Genomic DNA, 25640 nt, shown 5'->3' with positions numbered 1-25640 from the left:
CAACAACAACTGATTTAAAATAAAAGATTTACACTTAAAGGGACACCAAAGAGAATTTGTCAAACTTCTGTTTTTGTTCGCATTAAATAGACTGGCTCAAATAAACACACTTTTCATCATTTATCCAGTCGATAAAGCCCTATTTAATTTATAAAGCCCGAAAGAACAATAAATACAATGCGACACTTGCGGTGGCCGCAACAATTAACAGCAGTGACGCATATTCATCTTGCGATGTGATTGAACAATGTCCAAGATTGGAGTTCAAAACAGTTTCGGTGCCGGTTCCATGCAACATCATGCTTGGCATCAGATGTTATTGTAGGTTGGGTATTCTCGATAACTCAGGAATCGGGATACCGCGCTCCTGCCACGTTGTCAGCTGTAGAATGGGCCAGATAAGCCTGCTAGCACCGCTTAGAACTGTAACGTTCACTAGCTGAGGCGTACGCAGTGGCTGAATGCCCTCCGTGTCATCGGAGACGCTCAACTGTGAGGCACTTCGCCCCCACCTTCGAAACTTGCCAGGTTCGTCCCTGTGTCGTAAGAGGTGTGTTCACACCAGGCCAACATTCAGCTGATTCGGCACTGTGCCTGCAAGCTGTCGGTGCTTATGTCAACACCACACCAATGAGAACTCGCCAGCGTGTCAGTGTCAGTCTGGACGCAGTCCGCCAACTCACTTGTGGTGCAATGAATGTTGCAGCGCAAAATGGTGAATGAAGTATAGAAACACATAACCTAAATAAAAAGAAATCAACTAGAAGAAAACACGTCCAATTGGGGATCCAAACTTGCTCACTGCGACACATTACATCCAATGCTTCAGACCACTCAGTCATAACCTTAGTGGTGTCGGGAGAGGGAATATAAATTATATATCGTATAGGCTGTTTATGTTTTTAGTTGCAGCATTTTGAGCAGCTTAGATGAGTATTTCTTGAATAACGCTTGTGCAGTAAGCATCCCCAAATCCCCACGAATATCTTATGACTAGCAACTATGTCACTTAGGCAGGAAAAGCGATCGCAAATGTGTGGTTGTGCTGCTGGCTGCTGTGCTAGCTCACCCTACTCAAAAAGTGCTTCCCGTACGTTGGTTTTACGACTTACAATAAACGTTTCAGTTGATTTTAATTCCTCATTGCCTATATTAACTTCAGTGACTCTTTTTCTGCCTTTAATTGGCCCTAGATTTTCTAATAGTGTACCAGTCGCACAGGCATATGCACCTTACAGTTCCAGTGAAGCAAAGTCAGCAAAGCATTGCATGTGCGCTTGTGTGGAGCTACTTTCTAGCGTTCAGCAAGGTTACAAAAGCTGTTTTACAGTCTTCTCGCATACGGTTACCGAAAATCGTAATGCCTTCTGCCACAGCCAAACCACCGAAGGCCTGGAATTGGTTTTCGTCTTGCATTTTGAATGTTGTCAGTTATTAGCAGCTGGCTGTTCCCTTTGTTTGAAAGATTTCTTGATACAGAAGCAGACGCCCAGCTCTGGCTCTTCGTGCTCCGCAATAGACTGGCTTAGCAAGGAATGGAGCAACGCTGGCAATGTTTCTTCCGGAGCAGTATCAAAAACTGTACTTTACACATCACGCCTTGAGCAGTGTATGCAATTTTAAGTCTTTTATTATGATAAAAAGTTACGCACACGCAAAATCTGGCGCAGACAAGCATCAAAAGTCAACCGAGCGCAAAGAAACAGCAGGAAGAGCAAGCCCGAGTGAAGCAGACGACAAATGCGAGAATCCCCAAGCCGACGTCACGGAGATGTGCTTCGCAGCGCCGCCCGTGGTCGCATCCACCGCCAATACCAGCCCAAAAGTCTGCCTTCACATTAGTTGTCCCCCAAATCTTTCTGCCAACAGGTTAAATGGTCCCACACAATACACTTTGGCTATTGATGAAGGCTGACAATGGAATCTCATAAATGTAGATGTTTGTGACATTGGTGGATATAAGTGTTTTCGGGCCTTTCTTTATTTCTTTTTTTGTGACCTCGAAATATGACCTCAGAATATTAAGTATTAAGAAGCACTTCACAGTAATTATAGAGTTCATGTCCAACTTGCACACTCATTTAATAAATATGCCCGCCGCCATAAACATCACAAGTAAATTGCATCAAGTAAACAATGTCCTTTCTTGTACTTTGCAAAGTGCTCCAGAGAAAGTCCCGGCAACTGTGGAACTTTCCTAGGCTGTCTGTAAAATGAGAGACCAAGGGGCGCAACGTCCCAGTGACACAGTAGTGTCCTATATACAAAACGGCGATATGTGAGAGACGAAGCAGCTCGAGCTAGAGCTGCTCACGTGAATACGGGCACCGATGATTATGCTCTCATCGGTGCAGTGATGATGATTAGAAAGTTTCTGCACTGTCTGCTTCCAACAAGTGTGCTTGCTCATAAATGAACTGTCGATACACGGGTGCTCAGCTGGTTGGTGCTGAAAGGACGTTGCATCAGTTGTCTGTGCATTTGGCAGACACTGTGCTGAAACGTTCAGCTAACTGGACTTGTGCCAAGACTGCATTAAGTCATGAGGTCATGCTCTCAATGCCTGCTCCCGTAGACAGTGGGCGCACAGCTAGTATGTCATTTGGCTTATTCTCCTAAAGTGCTGGGGCGGCCACCAAAGCCACTCCACGGCTATGTCCTTTTCACTGCACTTGCCAAGAGCTGAAGGGGCAGAGGCCCGGCAGTTTCGCCATCATTTCATTTTTACTGCCAGAGTGTACCAAAGCTCTTCTTGTACAGATACCAATAGTTCAGTGGGCATCAGCAGTTATCAGGTGTATGTATTTGCATGCTCACATTGACCTGTTCCCTACAACACTAGGGGAGTGTGAATATCTAAAACTTTTGAATATCGAAGCAAATAACTCGATATTCAATCCAGCTTCGAATGAAATAGCACTATTCAAAAACTTTGAACATTTTCTAAGTAAATCATGAAGTTTGAAAAAGCAAACCGATAGTCGTTTCAATGAATTTAGGTCCACTGCATTGCCTTGCTGAAAACGAGAAAAACACACGCAAAATATATTCTTTACGAGCTTTCACTAGTTGGGCACCGGATGCATCGCACTTCGAGCCCCTGTGATCAATCACCTGCGCTAGCAGCAACGGGCTTTCCCTCACCGCATGGTGACCTGTAGCTAAAGGGCAAGAGCTTCAAAGGTGTTTTCGGGGAGTGCCTGTTATCATATCCTTTGCATTGGGCCAATTCCACCCTCTGCCTTCTCTGTTGGCATCCTGATAACCTGACGCTTGAGAAAACCAGTGAAAAATAACATAAAAATAAACGAACTGGCCCAGCAAGTTATACTTCTACTGATACTCTGGTCGTGCTCGAGCTGCCCTGGTCCACACTCTCTAGACAAGAAAGCCCAGCTGCACAGTGACATAGTCCCAGTACACACTAGTGCCAATTTTGGTCTCTACTCCTTTTATGCATTTATACAAAGCATGAAATGCCCTTCGCGGAACCTAAATTTATGTGAGGACAATTGCGGCAGAAGTGTTTTTTTTTTTATGGTAATAGTCACGCATCGTTTGTACCAGGAAAGGGACAGGAAAAGGAACCCCCGAGCAAGTGCAAAACGGGGATTATACGCAACCACACCATGAGGGCATGCTGGCAAGGCTTTAAAAATCAGGCTAATTTTTCACGCCTTGTGTTGCCCCTATGCGCTGAGTTTCCTTGCTAGAACTGACATGAACATTCATAAAACTGCCGCTCATGTTTTTTTAAAGGCCGTGGCTAGCGTTCCATCCAGACGGAACGATATACAAATGCTAAAGTTCCGTCCAGACGGAGCCGGCATGAAATTTGTACAGTTCCGTCCAGACAAAAGCAAAACTGGCTGATTAGACGCCATGCATAGTCTCCGGACTTGGTGTGGAGGTTGTGACTTCGATTGCGACACTTTTGTACCGGGTTCGATTCACCCCCGGTCATGCTTTTTTTTTTTTGCGTGGTTGTGCCGATTGTGCCAGCGTTTTGTAACAGCTAACTTTGTGCCCCCTTTATAATAGACACGGTGAGAGCAGTCGGTCTTGATTTTGCACTCAACCGGCCGCTCCACTACCGTTCACTAGAGCCAAGCTTGACATATCCATCGCCACAGAGTTCTGATCATCTGTAGTTCATAATGGTGATTACCAATTAACGGTTATTCTGGTTAGTCAATGACCGGAAGTGGTTCGTTCGGCTGGGTAAATATCAAGAAAGACTGCTCTCGACCTGCTTGTTGTGAAGCGGGCGTGGTTGAGCTTGGCGGTTCGTTTGACGGCCGATCATCTGTAATCATTGACAGTGATTATTATTCAAATGTGACTCTGGCTAGTCAATGAGCAGACCAGTTTGACCTGTTGGGTAAAAATCAACAAAACTCAAGAAAGGCGACCGGACTAACTTATCTGCGACGTAATTTTTTTATGGCTCCATCTAGCCAGAATAACCGTTGATTAGTAATCACCATTACGGATGATCGGAACTCTGGCGATGGATATGTCGGCCTTGGCTCTAGTGAGCAGTAGCGGAGCGGCCGGTTGAGTGCAAAATCAAGACCGACTGCTCTCACCGCGTCTATTGTAAAGGCGCGCGAAGTTAGCTGTTACAAAATGCTGGCACAATCGGCACAACCACGCAAAAAAAAAAAAAAAGTATGACCGAAGGAATCGAACTTGGTACAAAAGAGTCTCTATCGAAGGCGCAACGTCCACACCAAATCCGGAGACTATGCATGGCGTCTAATCAGCTGGTTTTGCTTTCGTCTGGACGAAACTGTACAAATTTCACGCCGGTCCGTCTGGACGGAACGCTAAGCTCTCAGTTGTATTCCGTCTGGACGGAAGGATAACCCGAAGCGCTCCGTTCCATCTGGACGGAACTTTAGCACTTGTATATCGTTCCGTCTGGACGGAACGCTAGCCACAGCCTTTTTTAAAATAGAAATGTGTGGATTGCAGCTTGTAAGAATATATACCCTCATCACACTAATGATGAAACACTTGTGATTGAGGCCACCACACGAGCTGAAAAGTGCCCCCATATAAAATAATAAATAACGCTAAAAGCAGCAGTATAGCTTTCGTACGTTTGCTTTATGCCGCAACAGAATTTTGCCGACCCTTTGAAATGAGCCTTCTATCATTCTGCCGGCTCATTACTGAAGCATACTTGAGAAATTGTACATTTCAGTTTTCTCATTGAAAATGGCGAAATATTCACTCCAATTTGCAACTATTTGAGCACAATCTTTATTCACTTTGTATATTTGCTATGAAATAAAATCACTATTTGTACACTCCTACACAACAAAAATCATGGCAAAATGGAAAAAGAAAAAAAAATGGCACATTTGGGTCTAGACAATAACAACAGATGGAAAGCACTTGCCTGGGCCGCTGCACTGAAGCACCCATCCGACACAGCCGCGTCAACAAGATGCTCGATGACATTGTAGGGAGACTGCATGCACAGGCTGGCCAGTCCATCGACAGCCTGTTAATTTTTGAAGGTTTTCAAAAAGAAGAAAATGGGTAGATGTCACTTATGGAACGCACATTTCTCTAGTATAAATCTTGCATGCGACACCTTAAGAGAGGCCCAGGTGAATAACAGAAACTTAAAGTTGTGCTTGATTTTAAAAATATGTTCCCACAAAAATAATTTTTTTTTAATTAATGCAGCACCGTTCATCCACATCAGTCACAATTTTTACTTTGATGCAGTACAGCATGCTGGCTCGGTAGTGCCAACAATTGTTTCGAACAAGCCTGACCAGTAAAACACACTGACTTACAAAAAACTTTCCTTTTTTTTTTTGGCAAACTTGTCTTGTTAGGTACACAAGTCAAAAACAGCACAAACAAGTTTCCCACAAAAGGCATGGATATACCGTCATGGACAGCCTAAGATGAAAAACATTATTTAGTAATTGTAGACATAGAGATACATTAAGTAATGTAGAGGTACATCATTAAGTAATGTAGAGGTACATACATTATTTAGTAACTGAGCAAGAAAAAACGAGAGGACATGAACAAAATAAATGCCCATTCTACCAAAGTATATCTATGGGAGCACATTTATTTTGTTCTTGCTCTCTTGTTTTTTCTTGCCCAATTACTAAATAATGGACCTCTCAACAGCCGTTTCGCTGTTTCATCTTAGGCTGTCCATGACTGCACAACAGACACGCAACAGGCAAATCACCCAGGTTATGCAACTCTTCAATGCGCTGACCTAAAATTCACTGCCACTGAAGATGAGTGCCCTGTGGGATGCTGCTGCGGTTCAGAGTTTGAAGGAAGATGGCACTGACTGTTTAGGCAAGACCCATTTTGTCCCACAAAACAACGGTGCTTGTGCAGCCCCGTCACATGCAGCATGCACTTTGTCCTTCTCAGATCAGTTGCCTCTTGGAACAAAATTGATATCTAAAAAAAGCATGAAAACCAGTGTAGAGAGTAGCCAGCATTAGACACGATAAAGGTTCTGCAAAGCAAAGCACTGCAGCCTTCTGTGTAGCATACCGGCCTCTGCAGCAACAAAAGATTCAGTTTCAGTGTACTAGTCAACTAACCTTCGACTGCTCCCCAGCGTCAGACTCGCAAATGATGTTCCGCTTTTCAATAATCAGGTTGTGATAGTCTGACAACATCAGTGGTGAGCCGTCCTTCTTGTATTTTCCACGGCTCAAGACGTAGAAAAGCATGGCCTTTTGCAACGTGGGGTGTGCTGCGTCACATGTCTTGAGCACGAGCTGAAAGTCAGAGGCTACTATTAGGGCTCTCACAAGCAACGCTGCCAACACCACATAAGCACTCTCTAACCAATGTGCTTTGATCAGCTTCTATAAAGGCAATGCCTGCAGGTATAAATATCCCATACAGAAATACACAATACCAGCAAAACACAGTGATATGGTACTTTTCTTTTTTGTGGTATCATAACAGCTTGCTGATTAAGAGCATTTTTCCTGTCTCTCTGTTTTCATATTTTTGGTCATCACTTCGCAGGTATGCTATTATGACTGCAAAAGTGGACATCAGCCTCCTGTTTTGTGTGGTGGATTTTGTTACCGTAAATGCATTGTGGCTGTACTTCAATAGTAGACGGTGAGCTAATGTCGCCATCATCATCAACCTATTTTTTATGTACACTGCAGAAAAAGGGCCTCTCTCAACGACTCCCAACTGCTCCTATCCTGCCTGTCCAGCCCGACTCCCCTTCTTTCTCTTATAATTCAAGGTAGGATATCGTACATCCAAGCTTGCTCCCTAAACCAGGATGCCCAAGATTCTGCCCTATAACTTGTTAGCACCAAGAGCACGCATTGGTTTTACGTATACCTTTTTAAAAAATTCTGGTGATAGAGGTAGCCTAATGTTCATTACTTCAAAGTGTTTGCCGGATGCTCTCCTGCCCATTGCGATTTTACGCCCGTTTCCCTCTTGTGGTTTAGATCGGCACTAACAACTAGCCCAGGATAGCATTTGATAGCCTAGACTGAAACAGGCGCTTCCTGCTGCACGTCTATTTAACAATATTTACCTTTAATCTGACAAGGTTTTCTCAGTACAGTTACTGAAGCATTCCTTGCAAGCTTTCTTTGAATCCCTTAGCGCAACCATTACATCCACAAATCTTCAGTGGCTCAGATATTATCCGTCTACTCGCATCCCTGCCTTCTCCCAATTAAGCTTCCTAACTACCCCTTCGAAACGGACTGTAAACAATTTTGAAGATAGGGTGTCTCCTTGCCTCACTCCCTTCCTGTCAGGGACTTTTCACTTTTCTTATAAACAACTACCATGCCAATTCATTACTTGCAATATGTCCTCCGGGCAAGTAGCCACACTCTACTATACGGCAGCAGGGTGCCACGGCAGCAGGGTGCCACGGCAGCAGGGTGCCACAACGAGCAGTGCCGAACAATCGCCAGAGCAGCCACCGGCACCCTGGAGCCCTGGACTAGGGGCACCCACCACGTCCAACTACCCAACAAACATAATAAAGTCTCTCCGGGAGCCTTAGGCCCATCTCCTGTACTCCCTGTTCTTTCAATGCTTCCATCACTGCAGGAGTTTGTACTGAATCAAAGGCTTTTTTTGTAATCTATAAATGCCATGTAAAGGTTTATTGTAGTCTGCCAATTACTCCATTACGAGATAGGTGCTAATGTATGGATAAGAACATATGATAAGAGTGAGGTTGAATTAGCATGCTTAAACATGATGAGTTTAAAAGGCAGAGCACAGGGCTAACGTTCTAAGAATGTGTGGCCAGCAGTTAGGCACCATTAAGACAACAAATCTTTATAGAATAAAAACTATGGTTGATGCGCAGCACCGAAATAACAAAAGGGGGGGTGGAAGACGGGGCTACCAAAGTCACAACAAAGTGAACCAAAAATAACTGGATTTTTGATTATCACTTTTCTGGGTAATTTCCCTATTACTGATATACCAAAAAAACTGTATTTTTGATTATCCCTTTTCTGAGCAATTTTGCTATTACTGATACCACAGGCTTGTTCTGAAACATGTTGGTAGCCATGTCAATTAATGCCTTTAAGTCTTCAATGTCCAGAAACATGGCCATCACGGAAAGCGAAGTATTTTCAGAGGCCATTTGTATAAACCTGGGGTGTGTGCGGTGAGGGTCACTGAAGCAAACCAAGGCAGGCAGTGTAATTCCAAAAAACAAAAAACAAAAAAAAATCAGGGAAGCGTGCACTCACGCGCAAGATTTGAATGGCGAAGCTTTTGTAGGGGATCACTGGTGGACACAAGGTTGAGTTTTAATATTTTTGTGGTGGCGTGGCGGCATGGCATTTCAATGACCTTATGCTGAGCAAGGCCAGAGTGAGCTCGTCATTTTGGTCGACGTTTTCGTACGCCACTCTGCAAGCGCGACTTATCGTCTCTAGCGGATGCTTTGCCCGCTGAGCCTCTCGAAGCACAGCCCCTTCCTCGGCCGTGCGAACTATCCACGGCTGGGGCATGTGGAGTCAATGATCACTTAAAGGGCTGGTGAAGTGGTTTTGAAAGTGGGTAAATTTTTGTTTTTTACAATTAGTATGTTGGATAGTTTATGACTGTAAAAAAATTTTCGTCATATCTCGCTTGGGGACTGAGATATTCGTCGATAAAGTTGACCCGACGCCCCGCCCACCGCTCGCGGCTGTGCCGCCGGAAGAGTGAGAAACCGAGAGGCAGCGACCGGAAGTAGCGTCATATTCGGAAGACGGCCAGCGGCGTGCGCCGCCGCTTTACTGTGTCCCAGTTTTCTCAGCGAAGTTCCGAATTAAGCAGACGTGCAATGTGCCCTTTATTAATCTCAATTGTGTAGAGTTGCTACCGCGTCGATTTTCAACCGTAATGCTACTGTGTGCTTCCCTAAAGCGACTCCTAGATACCAGAGATTTCCTACCCGAGCGCCCGTGGCTACTTACTACATTGCCTTCACGAGTAGTCGCAGGGCCGGCCGTGTCGTCGGGTGCTCTGTGCTTCATACGCGAAGAGACTGGCTCGAACAAATATGCAGGTGCCCCTAGTTCCTTACCCATTATTATAAGGGGATTAAAAAATTTGTGGGACCGCAGCGCTCAGGGCTTCGCGAACATCTTGCTCGTTTTGCCGATCGACGTTGTTGGCTGTGACGGAAACTGAGCTGAGTAGCTAGATTTTAGGAAGAAATCAAGCAAGCTGAAAGCATGAAGCGTTTTCTGCGCGCGGAAGCGCTCCGCACACTCGCCGGTCGTGCATTCCCGTACGGCGCACGAAACGGCTCGCACGCACCGCGCATGCCGCGGCAGCGACCGCTCTTCGCTGCCGGCCAGAATCAAGGCCGTCGCCAAAAGCAAGTGAACGTGCGAGAGAGTGGATGAATAGTGTGGTGAAAAATTGTGCTAGGGATTGTCATCCAAAGTGATTTTGAAAGAGGTGATCGAATTTGTATGGCGATGCGGAGCGCCGACCGGTCGCGCAGCGCGTCGTCGGCAGCAACCTGCCCGAGCACGAGATGCGGCGAGAGGCCGACGGATGGCGTTACCTGCGCGCAAGAATGAACATAGCACCGATGGCTAGAATAACTATCAACGTGAAAATAAGGTTCGCACGCGAGAAATGGGATGATAGTGCGATGAAAAACTGTTTTAAGGATAGTCATTCGCGATTGTAGAGGTAGCAGTGACCAAATATCGGTCTCGGTGCTAAGCATAAAGTTCCCAACCTCCGAGGCGATCCGTGCAACCGAAGCTGGCTGGAGCTGTTCGGGAAGGTGTTTTTCTAAAGTTCGTCGGCGACAAGTGTGCTGCGTTTTGGTTCCGTTACCTTTCGGGTGACCACAACAGTTCGGTTCTCCTATTCTAAAACTGCGTTTGTGCAGCACTGACACGTTCCGCTGACCGGCCGCGTAGCGACCCGGTACCAGCATCCCGCGCGACGCAGCGACCGGCCGCTCGCTAGCTGCTGCTTGTACGCATCGCAGGCCGCTGCACACAGCTTGTTGTACCGCCTGCCCGAACGCAAAAACAGTCGCACATGCGAAGAAGGGGATGATGGTGTGTCGAAAAAATGTGCCAGGAGTTGTGACTAGCGCTGGTGGTAAAAGCGGCGAACCAATATCTGCACAACTTCCCTGCACCCGAGAAGCATAAGTCGGCCATGAGTTGTCGGGGGAGAACCTCTTTCTCAAGCTCGCCGCGAGCGAACTTGTTGCGCTTATACTTCCCTCAGGCTCTCATATTCTAAGGAAAGGTTGTGTGAACCCTCCATTCACCAGAGGTCTTTCTGGCCCGTATCTGAACGGAAACAGAATGAGATCGATGAAATTTTCAGGCCGAGCGGTCACGGCAGCGCCGGCACTTCCGAATATGACGTCATCTGCAGCCGGCCAACCCTGAAAGGCAGCCAGCGCTCTGACCGCGCCGCCGGGCAGGCGTCGTTTATTTTGACGAAAAAAGATGGTTTGGGTGTATTTACACATAAAATAAACATGTTTTTCGAATTCAGCGTCAAGAAAACCATAAAGTAATGCCCCCAACAAAATTTTTTTGAAAAGCTCTTCACCAGCCCTTTAAAGTCACAGCTCTTCTACAGTACAGAGCGCATGTGCATGACGACGAACGAACAAGGGGCATACGTTATGACGTGTTTTTTTTTTTCGTTCCGAGCAAGTGTTTCCACGATACGGCGAACGCTGGAGTTTTTTTGTGGCCATTATTGGTCAATCTCCCTAAATGGGTGTCGACGAATGTGCGCCCGAGGCACGTGTGCATGAGCGCTCGGCATTTTCTTTGTATTTTTAACTCTAGACACCATACACAAACAATTTGCTCAGCAGCTTCACTGCTAAAATAGGGTGCACAAGGTACCTTTTTCACACACTCCGTAGCTCCTTTACGCAAAGCAGCTTGGCACAGAACAGGAAACAGCTCCGGATGACTTAACACGTCCAAATGGCAGTTGAGCTTGTCTAGAATCCTGGGAAAGGTAAAAACACACTTAAGATGCTATCTGATTTAACTCTGCATTTATTGCACTATAGTACAGCTAAACAATTAGAAAAATCGATCATTTCCAACACTGTGCAAAAGACTCAACCCACCACAGAGGTGCACTAAAAGGTGGGACTCGCTAGAGGGAAACAAATCACTCCAACTGGATGTGCAGGGACGTTCCCGCTGGCACCCATCATCGTTACTTGCAACGTGCTGCAATAAGGAGTACGACTGGCCAGTCAGCCTGTTTCGGCTCAGAGACAGCATACGGCTCAGAGACAGGGCCCCAGCACTGTGCTATTGCACATAAATTGGTCGATGTGAAAGTAGCACGGGTTTAAGTTTTTTTTTGCAAGTCCCATCTTTGTTAAATTTGTCCGGGCCATGAGATTTCACAATGTGTCAACACATGCATGACCTCTCTGATAACAGTGTTCAACCAGCTTGATTTTTTACTTTGATAACATATTTTGCTTTGTCCGCACTTTGGGTGTGTTCCTCAGCATTGCATTTGCAAACAGACCCCCTATTTGCGTGGCAAATCCCAATCCTGACGCTTAAATTTGCCATTTCAAATCCAGAAAGTCCACTGCGTATGACATGTGGACTGAAAATTGCCCTCATACACTTCCTTTGTGTATAAGGATAGCGCATGAGCTCAGTTTTCAAAGACCCCATCCAAAGGGTTTGAAAAGCTCATTTAAAGGCTATTCGTGGTACACCAGACTGTCACACTGGGTGTTGAAGCATACAGAGGTGCCAACTTTTGCAAGTCTGTGTGGAAAGCGAGATCCCACGATGCTATATAGCAGTACTAAAATTATGCTCTTTGCTTGTTTCTCACACCTTTTATGCTGAGGGGCTTTTTTGGGGAAGGGCACGACTTCCTCAAATGTTTCCCACTGGCATCTGATCGGCTGTCGCTCCCGACACGACTGCAGCCACTGGTCCGTACGAAAGGTAAGCAATTCACAGCGTCTAAATACATTACCATGACACCAGCTGTTAGAAACACATATAATTGAATTGGTTACTGCCTAGAAGTGAACAGCCAGAAGGGGTGAAAGAGGATCTTGGAACGGCAAGGATAACAGTTAGCTACAGCAACTATAATGCTGTCCCTGATGTCTCAATGGTGCCATCACCAACGTATTGGTGATTTAATGAAAACTGCTCCCTCACTTTTACCAGAGCAGGTAAATTTTGAACAGCCTTTTTTTGTGTTGCCTAAATTGACATCCCACCTGCAGCTACAGCAGATGCGTGCGATTCAGGCCACCTCTGCTCTTCAGTAGAACATCCCTTCCCTCCAATTTCATTCACAGCACCAGCATGCTGTAGCAATCAGCAGCCAACAGCAATGCAGTAGTGACCCACCAGTAGGGGTTAACGCTGTCACAGGCTGCTTGCAGCCTAACTGGCAGCTGATGAAGAGAAAGGTACTAATGTCATGCACCAGCCTCAAAGGCAGAAGACGAGGAGTGCATTGAATGGGTCAAGGCCTGTATGAACTGCTCGTCATCTGGCAAAGGTGCTTTTGCACTTCCCAATGTGCATTTTGTAGACACGCTTCCCTCTGCCATGTAATGCTATGATGAATAAAAGCAGGCAGGAGCACCCTCAAATACCTTTACGGCAAACAAGACATTCCAATGAAGGCTAGGGTGGTCTAACTTGCCCCTTGCACACACCACTGAAGCGTGCTAGTGTCATGTTGCCCTATTCTCTGTGCAGATGATTTTAGCACTGGAATTTCAAAGAAGGAGCACCATAAGCCGCCCATAAAGTACCTACTATTCAAAACAAAAGTAAGTGGGAAACATTTGACGCTACAAAAAGGCACTTCTACACTGTCTGGTGGCACAACACCTTGTGTGTCCATACATTACTTATCGCACCTCAGAGCATCACTTTTCACTTTTCACTGAGTAGCGGATTCTTGACTACCAAACAGGAAGTAATTGACTTTGCCAGATGTTTACCATGTCAAACATATTTGTGTCTCCAATAATGCAATATAGAGAGGCCCAGATTTTGTTTCTTGAACTCCGCCTCCTCCTGCCCTTACCAAACCCACTGAATCACATGACCAAAATTGCCACATAACTTGCACATGCTTTACCAGTGCTCACCATGTGTCAGTGTTGCAAGAAAATTAGAGGTGCGCAAATATCATATTTGTGACTGCAAATTGAATATGAACAGTAAAAACTGACTGAAAATAAAATAAAATATTTTCAAATACAAATATAGAGCTTCTGAAACCTAGCAACAACAACAACAAAAAAGGGGGATAGCTTAGGCAGTCGGGACTTAAAACATCTTAGTGTTCATGTGCTAGTGCTCAATATGAAAATGGCACAAGAAATTAAACATACGAGATTAAGACAAGATGGCAAAGCAGTGGAACAGAAATTATGGGACAACCCACTCTTTGAAGGTGGACAGTCAGGGAAGCTGCTGTTGTGCTCCAAAATTTGGCCCCAATTCATGATGTGAGCGTGGTTAGACAATGAAGCCCGATGGTTAGACAATGAAGCTCGATGAGTGCATGAAACGAAACACGAATGACCAGGGTGCGGACCACAAGATTGCATGAAACAGAGCATATCTCTTTGTAATTTGCAACTGAGCTACTGCTGAGTTATTTGGCTTAATGAAACTTGTATGGGTTAGAGTTTTATTCTAGTGAAAAAACACGGGGCTGTCCATTTCCCCCCGGTAGGAGACCCTGTATTAGAAGGCCCAGAAAATGAAAATTCTACAATATTTACAACTTCATAGTGGACTTACTAATATTGAAATTTAAATGCAATTCACTGTAAGGATTTGTCGCGATATGTCACATATCAGCTAATTGGCACACAATTTGTTTTGGGATCATTTCGATTAAACAACCGTTACAGCCGTTTTCTGTAACCATACTCCTCCCATAGATGCCCATGCATTGACAGCAGACGGTAATTCCACGTCGTTTGCAACTTCACTGGAAACTAGCTATTATGACAAGTAAGTGAAAGCTGGCGAGTTATAAAGTCATCTTAATGGTTAATTGTCACATAACTTTTGCAGGGATATTTTTGATAAAACGAAAGTTACAGCCATTTTCTGCAGAGCGTTCGCAATAAAGTTGGGTTTGCCACAAGGCCTCTTTGTTCTCAATACGGACCTAAGCCACCCAGAATACCATCCCTCGGAGTTAAAGAGCTTTGCTGCCATGAATAAATGCAAGGTCCTCAACCATGCTGTGAATAGGGAAGTATATTTGACATGGTCCCTCTAGTCACTGAAAAGGGGCTGGTGACTGGTGATGACCTAACTGCAAGCCAACAAGAAATGACAAGATTCCTCACTCACACCACTATACTGGCAGAAAACTTCTTTTTGGCTTATAAGTTTCACACAAGGAGTGTTCCACTCCAGCTAACACACACCAGAGGCCAACACATGTAAAGGATTTCTGCACAACTTCGGCGCCGTGCAAAAACGCCAGCCCACAGGGGGCATGCCGTGCGGTGAAGCTTGAAAGCTCACATGTCATGCAGCAGAGCCAACTTTTATTGCCCTATTGTTTGTAAATTCAGAAAATTTGAATACTTCAAATGGTAAGACACCACTGCGAATTGAATCAAATAGCAAACACTATTTGTGAAATACTCGAATCTTCCAATATTCTCACAGCTCTAAAGAAAATTACCATGATAACTAATAAGCCCATGCATTCTGTAACTGTTGTTCTACCTGCACGGTCAATTCCCTACACTGCACTAATTGTTGGAGCCGTGCAATAAATAAACAATCCTCAGAGCTGCTCACTAGTGCCTTCTTCCCCAATCCCTGTGAGCAAACATGACAATACAGTAAACCCTCGTTATACAGAAGTTGCTTTATTTGAACTGTCACTTTATTCAAAGTGTTAATGGTCCACTTGTAACAAAGTATCACTTATAGTGAAGGGAGTTTCCTGTCGTTACAACGAGGGTCGACTGTACTGGCACTTGGATTACGATCCCACTATTACTGAACACTCACAGTCATTTCGAAATGCTCAGCCGCGCTTACCGTTCACACTGCAGGAATTGTGGCTGCTTCACAATCCAGACGACAAGATCTGGAATGAAAGACGAAACTCGTCACACAAATGTACACCCTGTTTGCAGGTGTAAACCATTGCAGCCCCATAGTGACTCAGGTGGCTAAGAAAATGCGCAGTTGAGCAAGAGGGTTCAATTCCTGGGCCCAGGTGGCTATCGTAAAATACCACTCAAACGTCCCCACCCATGCAAGCGCCCCCTTCCCATGATCCGAGTATTTCGAGTTTTCGCGTACTACCGAACAAGCGCCCCCCCTCCTCTAACCACTTTGATGGTTTAAACCAGCGAAACCGAAACTCCCCGGGAACGCTTTGGACATCCTCTCTTGTCTAATCCAAAATCCAATCCAAAAACACACGGCATGCCATAACTTCCGCCTACGCCTGCCATTTTGTTAAAAAGAAAAGCCATGCTAAAATGAAAATTGAAGTCACAGAATGGCATTGGCACTCTGGAAAAAACATTCCTGCAACATCTAGCCACTTTTTTAAGGTCAAAGAGGGTACGCAAGAGGGACAAAAAACACAAGAATTTGCTGGAGCAGAACTTTAGCAAGGCCAAGATTCGGCGAAAGTTGAGCATTGAGTGCCGCGGTTCAGTGAATAAGTGGATGACACTTTTTTGAGTTTCGTGAATGAGAAAGAAGAGGAGGGTGTGCTGTGAGTAACAGGCTTCTGTCTGAATAAAAATAGTGAAGAGCTTGCAATTCAGAAATTTTTTTGCGTCAAGCCAGTACATCAAGCGATAGAAACAGCGGTTTGGCGTTACAATGTGTCGTGCCACTAACAAAAGCCAGAAGACACCGGAAGATTTCTCGGAGGCAGCAAAGGCCTTCTGCTCTGCCATGATCGCCCTCCGAACACACCACACGTACACCTTGTTCAAATCTCAAAAATGGACTAGACGATGGTTAGGATGGGTTCTCTGACTAACAGAACCAACAAAGTGGTTGGCGAGAACACCGCACAAATAGCTAACACTGATTGCACCAAAAAGGGCTTTATATTCTTCTTTATCTTTATTAAAAATGTTTCACTCTAATGCACTGCATTATATTTTTACTTTTTTGGGCGGTTCCAAACAAGGGCCCCCTGAATTACCCCATGTCGAGAGGGGCGCTTGCTCGGCATTTTACGGTATGTTTGTGACTGAGGTGAAGCCCAAAGGTGCTCCTAGTGCAGTGCTTGGTGCACATTAATGAAAGCATACATGCCAGGTTTGCCGGGATGTCATTAGGGAGATCTGAGAAGGGGGGGGGGGGGGGGGCATTGTAGCAACAACAGAATGGGTATCCTTACACACACATTTTTTTTATTTACTTACAACATAGCAGGAAACAAACTGTTTCTTTGTCCAAACTACCAACAAGCTACACCACTTAAATCTTCGACGTGGCTGACGCCGCCCCTTTCAGAAAGTCCTGGAAATAGTACTGCAAGCGCAATACGAAACAGCAGGAACTGAACTGTTTTGTTCTTTCGTCTAAACTATCAACAAGCTACACCACACTTGCTAAATCTTCAGAACGGCTGTCCAGAACGGCTCGTGCATAAATGAAAGCGGCGGTGGCGCTGCGCTTCTATCAACAGTAAACTAACAATGGGACGAACAGGTTCACCGTCTGCGCATGGTCGACTACGCTTTTTAAGCACTTCACTGATAACGATGGCGATTGGTGTCGGGTTGGATTGTCAGGTATACCTCCGGCGCATTGTGGCTAGACTGGGAAAAAAGATTTGGCCAAAGACGGGTGCGTTTTCGGGAGATTTTTGTTTCCGTCGTACAATCGTACAAAACCATGAAAATTTGGGAGTCTCCTGGAAAATTCGGGAAACCTGGCAGGTATGATGAAAGGGCCCCTGTTAGTCTGCATTTGTAAATTCAAATCCTTCGAACAAAGCCTGAAGTTTAATTTTTGAACACTCGCCACAAAGCTGAGACATTTCACTGATCCCAGCATTTCGGAATCCCACACTGGCACTGGCGACTTATTCGCCTATTACCTTTAGGCTGTCCATCAATTTGCGAGTTTAAATATTACCCTGCTTTGGCTGAAAGGGGCCACCCTGTATTGCAGGTATACAAGATTTCTTTTTCTTTCTCTTAAGGAGCGAAAGCCACCAATTTGACGGCCTTTTTCACAAAAACTTGGATCTAGAAACGACGCCGACTAGGCATGTCCCACATTTTGAAACCAGTGAGGATTACTTCAATGATGATGACTGGCTGGTGAACAATGCTAACTACTGCTTGGGCACAAATACCAGATGACATTTTTGGTTTGAAGGAACAGACGGCCGATTTTTGTCAAGTATACTTTCTCTATCCCAAATGAAAGGGCATCACTTAAAAGTTCCCAATTAAAGGAAATATTTAAAAACTTGTCCCTGGCTAAAACAACAATAATGTGCAACCTTTCCAATTCCTTTATGCGGTTTGTGAATCACACGTGTCATGTTTAGACACTATGTGTCGCCACTTTTCAGACTTCAGGAATTTTATTTCCGCCTGTTTATTTAGAAATTCCTTGCAGTTACCCCAGTACATAAAACGCTGGCTTTCATTTGCGCTAGAGGGCATGCACGCCACAAAAATCGGATGTCTGTCCCTTTAAGATGGTCAAAAAAATGCTTCCAGCGCTCAAAGCTAATGCTTGAAGACGGCTACAATTAGCATTTCTTTCAGTGGCATTATTTTCCTGAATTCCAACAATTATTGCTCCCTCACCCCAAGATTTGAATTACAGGCACACAAATACATTTTTTTTTTGCTTTTAATTAGAATAAGTCAGTAGACTCTCTTGGGAGATACAGGAAAAAGTCATACATCAATTGTAGATCATAAAAACAAAAATTTTAAATATGTTTTTCTGGGAACCTGTGTGACAACTAATAATGAACTGTTCTTGTTTTTTGGATATACATGTATCAGTACTATTAACATGCAAAGCATCTGTTGTTTGTTATTATTAATATTTCTTTTCATGCTGACGACAGTAACTAAAAAAGTCAACAACTAATTTTTTGCATCTAAGAGGGACTGGGGAATGTCCAAATTATCAAGCAGCCTAAATTTTTTTTTAAACCGTGAGTCAAATTTACGTAAAAAAAAAAATCTGAATTATCTGTCTGAAGTATTGATGTCACAAAAAATGACAATCGACAGCACCCAAACAATCATGCGCCAAGATATCAGGTGTTAACATTTGAGCCCTCCAAAGTTATCTGGCATAATGAACCGGTACAGACATTTTCAATATGGCACGGCTGAGAACATGCGAGGGGTTTCCTTTACACAAATTTTTTGTCTTTCTGCACACGCAGCTCATGTTCTACTGTTGAAGCAGAGTCTTATATATCCCAAAATGGCACGAGCAAGGTAAAAGTGCAAGGTACAAATACTTCGCCATTGAAGAATGCTGCACTTAAGTTGTGAAGCAACATGACTGTGGTGATTTTATTTTAGGATGGACTAAGATTTCGCTTGCAAGTCTGTTCACTAACTCCCACCTTCGGCACTTACTCACGAGTCAGCTATGTGGACACTGAGGCCATGAGTCTCCCGACTAATTTGTGATGTACTCAAGTAAAGGCGGACAGCTCGACAACTTACCAGCCGCATCTACGCCAAATTTTGCGTTGAAAAGGCGCTCGATGTCCGGTGTCAGCTCCTCCAGAACTGGTCCCGAAGCTGCGACCTGTTGTCCGCAACCGCACTTCTGGACCACAGCTTTGAGGCTTTCCAGAAGGGGGATTGGTTCCTCCCCAGCTTCCTCCAAGCTGTCGAGGCAGGACAGCAGGCAGTGCAGCTTCTTCACCAGGTGCCACAAACTGTCCTCAGTGCGCGATGGCGGCGACATCTTTCTCTTGCTCCTCTCGGCCAGCCTAGCGGTGCAAAAGCTGTGAGTCGTGCACAGCGCGTGCTTGGCCCGCTCATCTTGGAGCAGTCCCTCTTGGAGGCACGACGAGAGGCCCCCAATGATTTCTCTGAAGAGCAAGCTGTCAGCATCATTCAGTAGTTTGCAAACCTGAGGCCACGCCAGGCCACCTGTGACACGGCAGCGGGGTGGCACCTTGACGTAAAACGTGTGCGTCGCTTTCTGGGCCACTTCCGCAAGCCTGGTGAGCCACTGGCTGGGGGTGAAAAGGCTCACGTCTGTTGGCTCAAAGACGCTTCCGAAAAAGTCCAGTGCCGCGTGCACTAGTGCTGCAGCCCAGTCGGCCGGCTGCGAGTGGGGCAGGTCACTTTCCTCCGAGAGCTGCCCCAGGGTCTGGACGCAGCCTTCGAGGAGGCACTCCAGGGTGGGCGAAACGTCGTCAGAGGAAGGCAGGAGTTTCATTGCAGAGAAGGCAGAGAGCGCCTCGTCGTGGCTGGCGTCAAATCCTGTTAGAAGGACATTAAGCGCATTTGACAAAAAAGAAAAAAAGGGCAAGTCACGAATAGCACTGAACAAGTAAACAAGTAGGCTGAAAGAAATTATGGCAAAAACAAAATGATAAAAAACTAGCAGTACGCTGCTCACATATTTCTTTGGCAACAAACCAGTGCATGAGGCAAAAAAGAAAAAAAGGAAACAAAGCATACATTTATGCACACAGGTTACAAAAAAATTCAGGGAAACTTCCACTCACGCGCAAGACCTAAATGGCGAAGCTGTTGTAGGTGAGCATTGCCGGGCACGTGTGCTCGTCAACACAAAGGTTGCCAACAAAGAAACTTTGGTCCGAGTAATTCATAAAGCGTGTGACACCAAATTTATGCTTTTTGTTTTTTACACGGTAAACAATGCCTCTTCACCAAGTTATGATAAAAAATCAACCCAAAACCAGCTGGCCAGCAGCTGTCATATGATTAATTACAACGAATCCAATTCAACCAATTTGCTCATCGGCAGCACAGATGGACATTCCAGGATATCCGGGCTAGTGTGATGTCCCATTGTGGCCACACAACTGCCAGTTTTGATGTCAATCAAAATCCCATGACATCAGGCATGTCTGCCGCATCGTCTGCTGTGATTGCGCCTGGTCCCCACTGGACCGCGCTTTTCTTCCATTCGGCAGACAGCGCTTGCCACACCGACCAGGCCACAAGAAATTCGAAAAGTAATTTTCCAATTGATGTCAATAAATTCACTGCATGTAACTTTTAGTTAGGATACACTTTAGCTTGTTTGTGCTCACTATATCAGCCTGCCATAGGCTCTTGCAAGCCTAGTGGTTGGCCCCTCCCCCCCTGCTAACACTGATGATGCCTGACTGCCTGGCAAATCCAAGACCACCAACGACAGCGGCGCAGGAGCCCACTTCCGGTTCCGGAACGTACTAAACAACGTCACCCAGAACTGGCCAATTCCGAGAGTGCGGGGTAGTTTGTCGTCACGAAAAGATTGATTTTGCTAGTGCTGGCTATCTTAGGTAGGTTCCAATAGGGGGCAATTAAAATGTATTTTCGGTATGCTCCTGGACACGGCTGACATCAAAAATTGTCGGAAGGCATCTCCACAAATTACTGAGGCCAAAAATATATATTTTTTAGATTTCTGAAGTTGGTGCCCGTACTCCTTTAACTAACCACATACACTACTAGAATGTGGTGCAGTGAAATTAGTCATGTGATGAAACAGCAAAACCAATTAAATGGTGCTACCCTTCATAACATTAAGAGCTACTATTTGGCAATCTCGACCTAATAAAAGTGCCACATAGCGAGTTTTAAATTAATTCAGTGCTCTTCCACTCTGCGAAGAAGGATGACCGGCGAAGCTGTTGGGTGTATGTTAGAGTCGCCTTAGCGGCTAATTGTGATACAATTTGTTTCTGGATAGTTTTGGTAAAACAACAGTTGCAGCTGTTTTCTGTAGACACTCCTTCTGTAGACGACCGTGTATTGACAGCAGACAGCAACTCTGTAACGTTTACAACTTCACCATGAACTAATTAATTATGACAAGTAAATGAAACTCGGTATAACGGTGGAGACGCCATAGCGGCTAATTGCCATATAATTTGTTTCAGGATACTTCCAACAACACAAAAGCAGGAGCCGTTTTCTGTGATCATACTCCCTCTGTAGACGGCATGCTTCACTGTGAAACACGCAATGTGGAGAAGCTCGCTTACAAAGACCAAGCTTACACCGATCTTAGTTAAATTCAGCTTCACCTCTAACACAAATACGTCGCTAGGAAGACATTTTTTCAGGGGGCGATATAAGCCATCAAATCAAAATGTATGCAAACGCGGCAGGACCATTTTTATTCTTTTTGAATTATTTAAGCACGCTGGAGCTGTGGTGCCCAGTTTTGTGATCTCGGGTGTTTGAGAGGGCGGTGCGCTCGCGCGCGATTCTTGTCTACACCGCTCTGTTGCCGGAGATAATCTGCTGGATCCTAGCCATAGACACCCTCACTGTAAGAACTAAAGAGGCTACACACACTGACGGAGGAGCTCTACTGGGCGAGGCAAATACGTACCCCGTACAGGTTCCACGTAGGCCGACCACATCAGCACAGAGGTCACACAGCCCCAGACGTAAGGAGTGGTCGTTGTGAAATTATACATGGCCTCGAGCATCACGAGCCTGACCTTTGGAGACAGTGCCTTCAGGCTCTGTAATGGTCCCAAGCACACAAAAAATCAGCCCCAGCAGAAAGCAGCAGTAGCTGACACAGGCACTAACAAGGGTACTTGCACACACAGACTGTTCTACCACAACACAAAGTGAGGGGTCTTTTTCCAGCCACTTCTGCTAGGATATTACGCACTACTAGTTTGCACTACCACTATTTTGCGCTAGAAGCTTTGCCCGCTACCGTGCCCCACACATCTATGGAAGCAGCTATTTCTGCCTATCCTGCTTTCTCAAGCTCACTCAATCCAGAAGTGATGTTTACATCTGCGCTACCAGGGTGGGCACATTTATGAGGCCTTTTAACACACAGCCTATCAAGTGAACTGCCACACCCATTAGTACAGTGCATACCTTGCAGTCTGTCAAGTGTCCAATGAGTCAAAGGTACTTTTCCGAGGCCATCGAAGACATGCGAAACGTGTGGCCTCATTTTCTACACTGTTACTCAGCTGCCTTTACATCCCAATTTTTTTTCTGGTGTTGCATATTTCACTACTGATCTACTTTTAAACATTATATACAATATTTTGCCCCTTTAAAACTACTGTGCAGTAAAAAAGTAAGAGCAGCAGCAGCAGAAAGCGACTCTTCGATGATTGGTAAAGAACCTGCAGATTAGCATCTTTGTTGCAGCAGGAAAGTATCTGTAGCCCCCCGGGCAGGGCTAATTCAGGAAGGCTGCTAGGCACTGTGGCCCTCCCAGATGGCACAGCTCAATGCCCTTTACTGCTATGACCTGCAAACTGTCTATATCCCAAATGCTCCAGTTGATGAATCTCCTATTCACACTGTCTACACCCATCACGTGTCGCCACAGGCCGCAAGAAATGCCGTGCGCAAACACGGCGGAGAAAGACCTTTAATAAAATGAAATCGAAGATACGACGAAAGCTTGTCAGGCCGGAGTGAAGCATGACAATAGAACGACTTGCACCAACTAAATAATAATAATAAGAAAACGATCCACGCAGGCTTCACTACAGAAGACTTGTTTACAAAAATTGTCCGCATCCATTGTTTTGTTGTCAACAGCTGCTCCAAATATCAAGTGGTCAGCTGGTTTAGCTGTACTTCAACTGTTTGTGCAACACAACCTAAGTAATGCACACAGAGTGGCTCTAATGGCAAAGGCTCCAGGTTTTCAATCTACGCTCAAAAATGGAACAAAATTCCGTCTGTTTTTTGTCTATAAAATGAGGTTAGAAGTAAAATGTGGAACTGGCAAATGCAATTAATGTTTCTTCTCTATTTGTGATAAAATATGACCACCCATTTACTCTGTAAACTTTCCCTTTGCTTATGTGTAATGAAAAACAATTTAAGCTTTTCAGCACAATGCTCTACGCTTTATAAACCTGACAAAAATTTTCCTGTAGATAACAACAGCAGGCCACTGCATCCTCCATGCAGTCTTTTATTCTAATACTATTCCCACTATGACATTTTACATGGATCTTTTGTAGGAAATATGGCATGAAATGACACCTGAGACACTATATTCCAGAAGCCTTTCTAGTAGAAAGAGGAAATACCTGCAAAACATCACTTTCAGATCCTGGCAGATTTGATATAGCGCAATGTTTCTACAAAATACAGAGTAAGAGCAGAAACCTCACACAAGTGTCTATGAGTGAGGTAACTCTGCAGTGAGATATTTATGAGATATCTCACTGATAAATACTAAACCAATAAAAAAAAACACCAACTTCAAATTTGCCATGACACTGTGTAAGAGTCGAACTTGACGTTTGTTTGAACTTGACGCAACTTACTATGCGGAATATTTAAGGTGGATTACTGCTCTAGTTTTTAAGAAGTAATCAGCTTGTCTACCACCTGCACAGCTGCCATTGTGGCTCCAAGAGCACGTTCGTTCAATATTAACTAATGGGCTTGTGCTGGACAACGGTCAGCAGTTTTAAGAGTTTGTACAGAGCTACTAATTTCATTATGCCACGAGCACCGCGGGCGAAAACGGTGAGGACCACAGCCCATTTCATGGTACTGATGCAGATATTTGAAAAAAAAAAAAAAAAAAAAAAAAAAAAAAACACTCGAGCCCCAGTTCCCAATTGTGCGGTTGCCTCATTCATTCCTCACACGGTAATTGAGACAGCTACCACAGCACTGTGTCCACAGCTGCAGTTGGCCTTTGAAGGTCATCTGCAGCGAAAATTGTGATCTCTTGACAACACGACTTCTGTGTAGCCTGAATGAAAAGACTGTGGGTACAAAATATTACACCTGAAATATGCGCAAGCACACCGTTAGCAACCTGAAAAACAAAGAAGAGCAATATCAAAGTCGAAATTGAGAAGAGGGCAGCCATTACGGTCACATGGAAATTACGTAAACATTGCAAGCAAGCCAAGCTGGTTGGCCACTCAAGTGGAGGCGTGTGTGTGGCTATGCTAAAGAAGAAGCACGTGGAGTGGAGCTCGACTGGTTCTCTGGCTCCCTTGTCAGCCAGCGGAACACGCCAGCTGGGATACTGCTTTCACTACACGGTTTGTGCACCAGCAGGTGCAGCATCGTCTGCTCAGCAGCTTTTTTTTTTTTTTTTTTTAAATTCGCATTTTTGCCATGCGGCATATAAAGAAAAGATAAGACATTAGGTAGAATAAAAATACCGGGTACAAAAGCACAGGTAGTCAGGAAATTGATGACCCTGTACAAGTCTAAAGGTAGGCATGGAGTCCGGTCTCATGTAAAAAGTTCAGCAGCGACCTGCAGTAGCGGTCTTCGTTCACCCACCGGTTGAAGTCCCCCGGTTTATCCCACCGAAGACCAACCACTCTTAGCGCACTGTCCCGACCTGTTCTGGTTCCTGTGCACGTCCACAAGAGATGATTGACATCAGCTGCAGCCGCCGAAGCCGGACACTTGGGACATGTTCCTGGGTCTTCTGGTGCGGGTCTAAACACTTATACTTGATTAACAAACCATTTCACAGAGCTACCAGCTGTGTGCCCAGTTAGTTTGGCAGCACCTACTACACGTTCAGAATACATTTGACAAAGGGTGAAATTTCACAGCAGCCGGCAGTTAAAGGTAAGAAAATAATAGACTGAAGGAAGGAAGAAAACTTTGCCCCTGCTTAACTTTCTATTGGAAAATATCAGGCATGATGCAAAAGCAAAGTAGCAAACTTCTGTACCTGGACAAGGTTTTCCCTCCAGCCAAAGGCAGACACGAGCTCCACAAACAGGCGCCACCCAACACGTGGGCAGTTGTCGAACACCGCTTCAAAGTACATTAGGTCATCGTCGCCTACAGCACCAGAGGACCTAGAGGAAAGAAGTGCGTGCCCTAGAACAAATGACAACTACAGGACGATCCACAAGAACTCACTATGTAATACACTGATCTGTACAGAAATGCCAACCTTGAGCTT

General features: G+C 45.0%; 1 protein-coding gene across 2 annotated transcripts in view; it reads right to left on the bottom strand.

The window, feature by feature from the left end:
- Window positions 1-25640, bottom strand: part of LOC144141093 (uncharacterized) — a 55507-nt gene that overhangs the window by 22841 nt on the left and 7026 nt on the right. For both annotated transcript variants that reach the window (XM_077672627.1, XM_077672619.1), the window contains exons 3-9: window positions 25404-25533; window positions 22089-22224; window positions 19226-19996; window positions 15582-15630; window positions 11394-11502; window positions 6597-6776; window positions 5408-5512 (exon numbers count right to left, since the gene is read on the bottom strand). In XM_077672627.1, the coding sequence (XP_077528753.1) occupies window positions 5408-5512; window positions 6597-6776; window positions 11394-11502; window positions 15582-15630; window positions 19226-19996; window positions 22089-22224; window positions 25404-25533 (1480 nt within the window). The remainder of the gene's footprint in view (window positions 1-5407; window positions 5513-6596; window positions 6777-11393; window positions 11503-15581; window positions 15631-19225; window positions 19997-22088; window positions 22225-25403; window positions 25534-25640) is intronic.

The sequence above is a fragment of the Haemaphysalis longicornis genome, unplaced genomic scaffold (assembly GCF_048455015.1).
Source record: "Haemaphysalis longicornis isolate Haplotype H1 unplaced genomic scaffold, Haemaphysalis longicornis Haplotype H1 scaffold_1, whole genome shotgun sequence".
Taxonomy (NCBI): domain Eukaryota; kingdom Metazoa; phylum Arthropoda; class Arachnida; order Ixodida; family Ixodidae; genus Haemaphysalis; species Haemaphysalis longicornis.
Note: the sequence above shows the minus strand (reverse complement) of the source record. Positions and strands in the feature narration are given on the sequence as shown.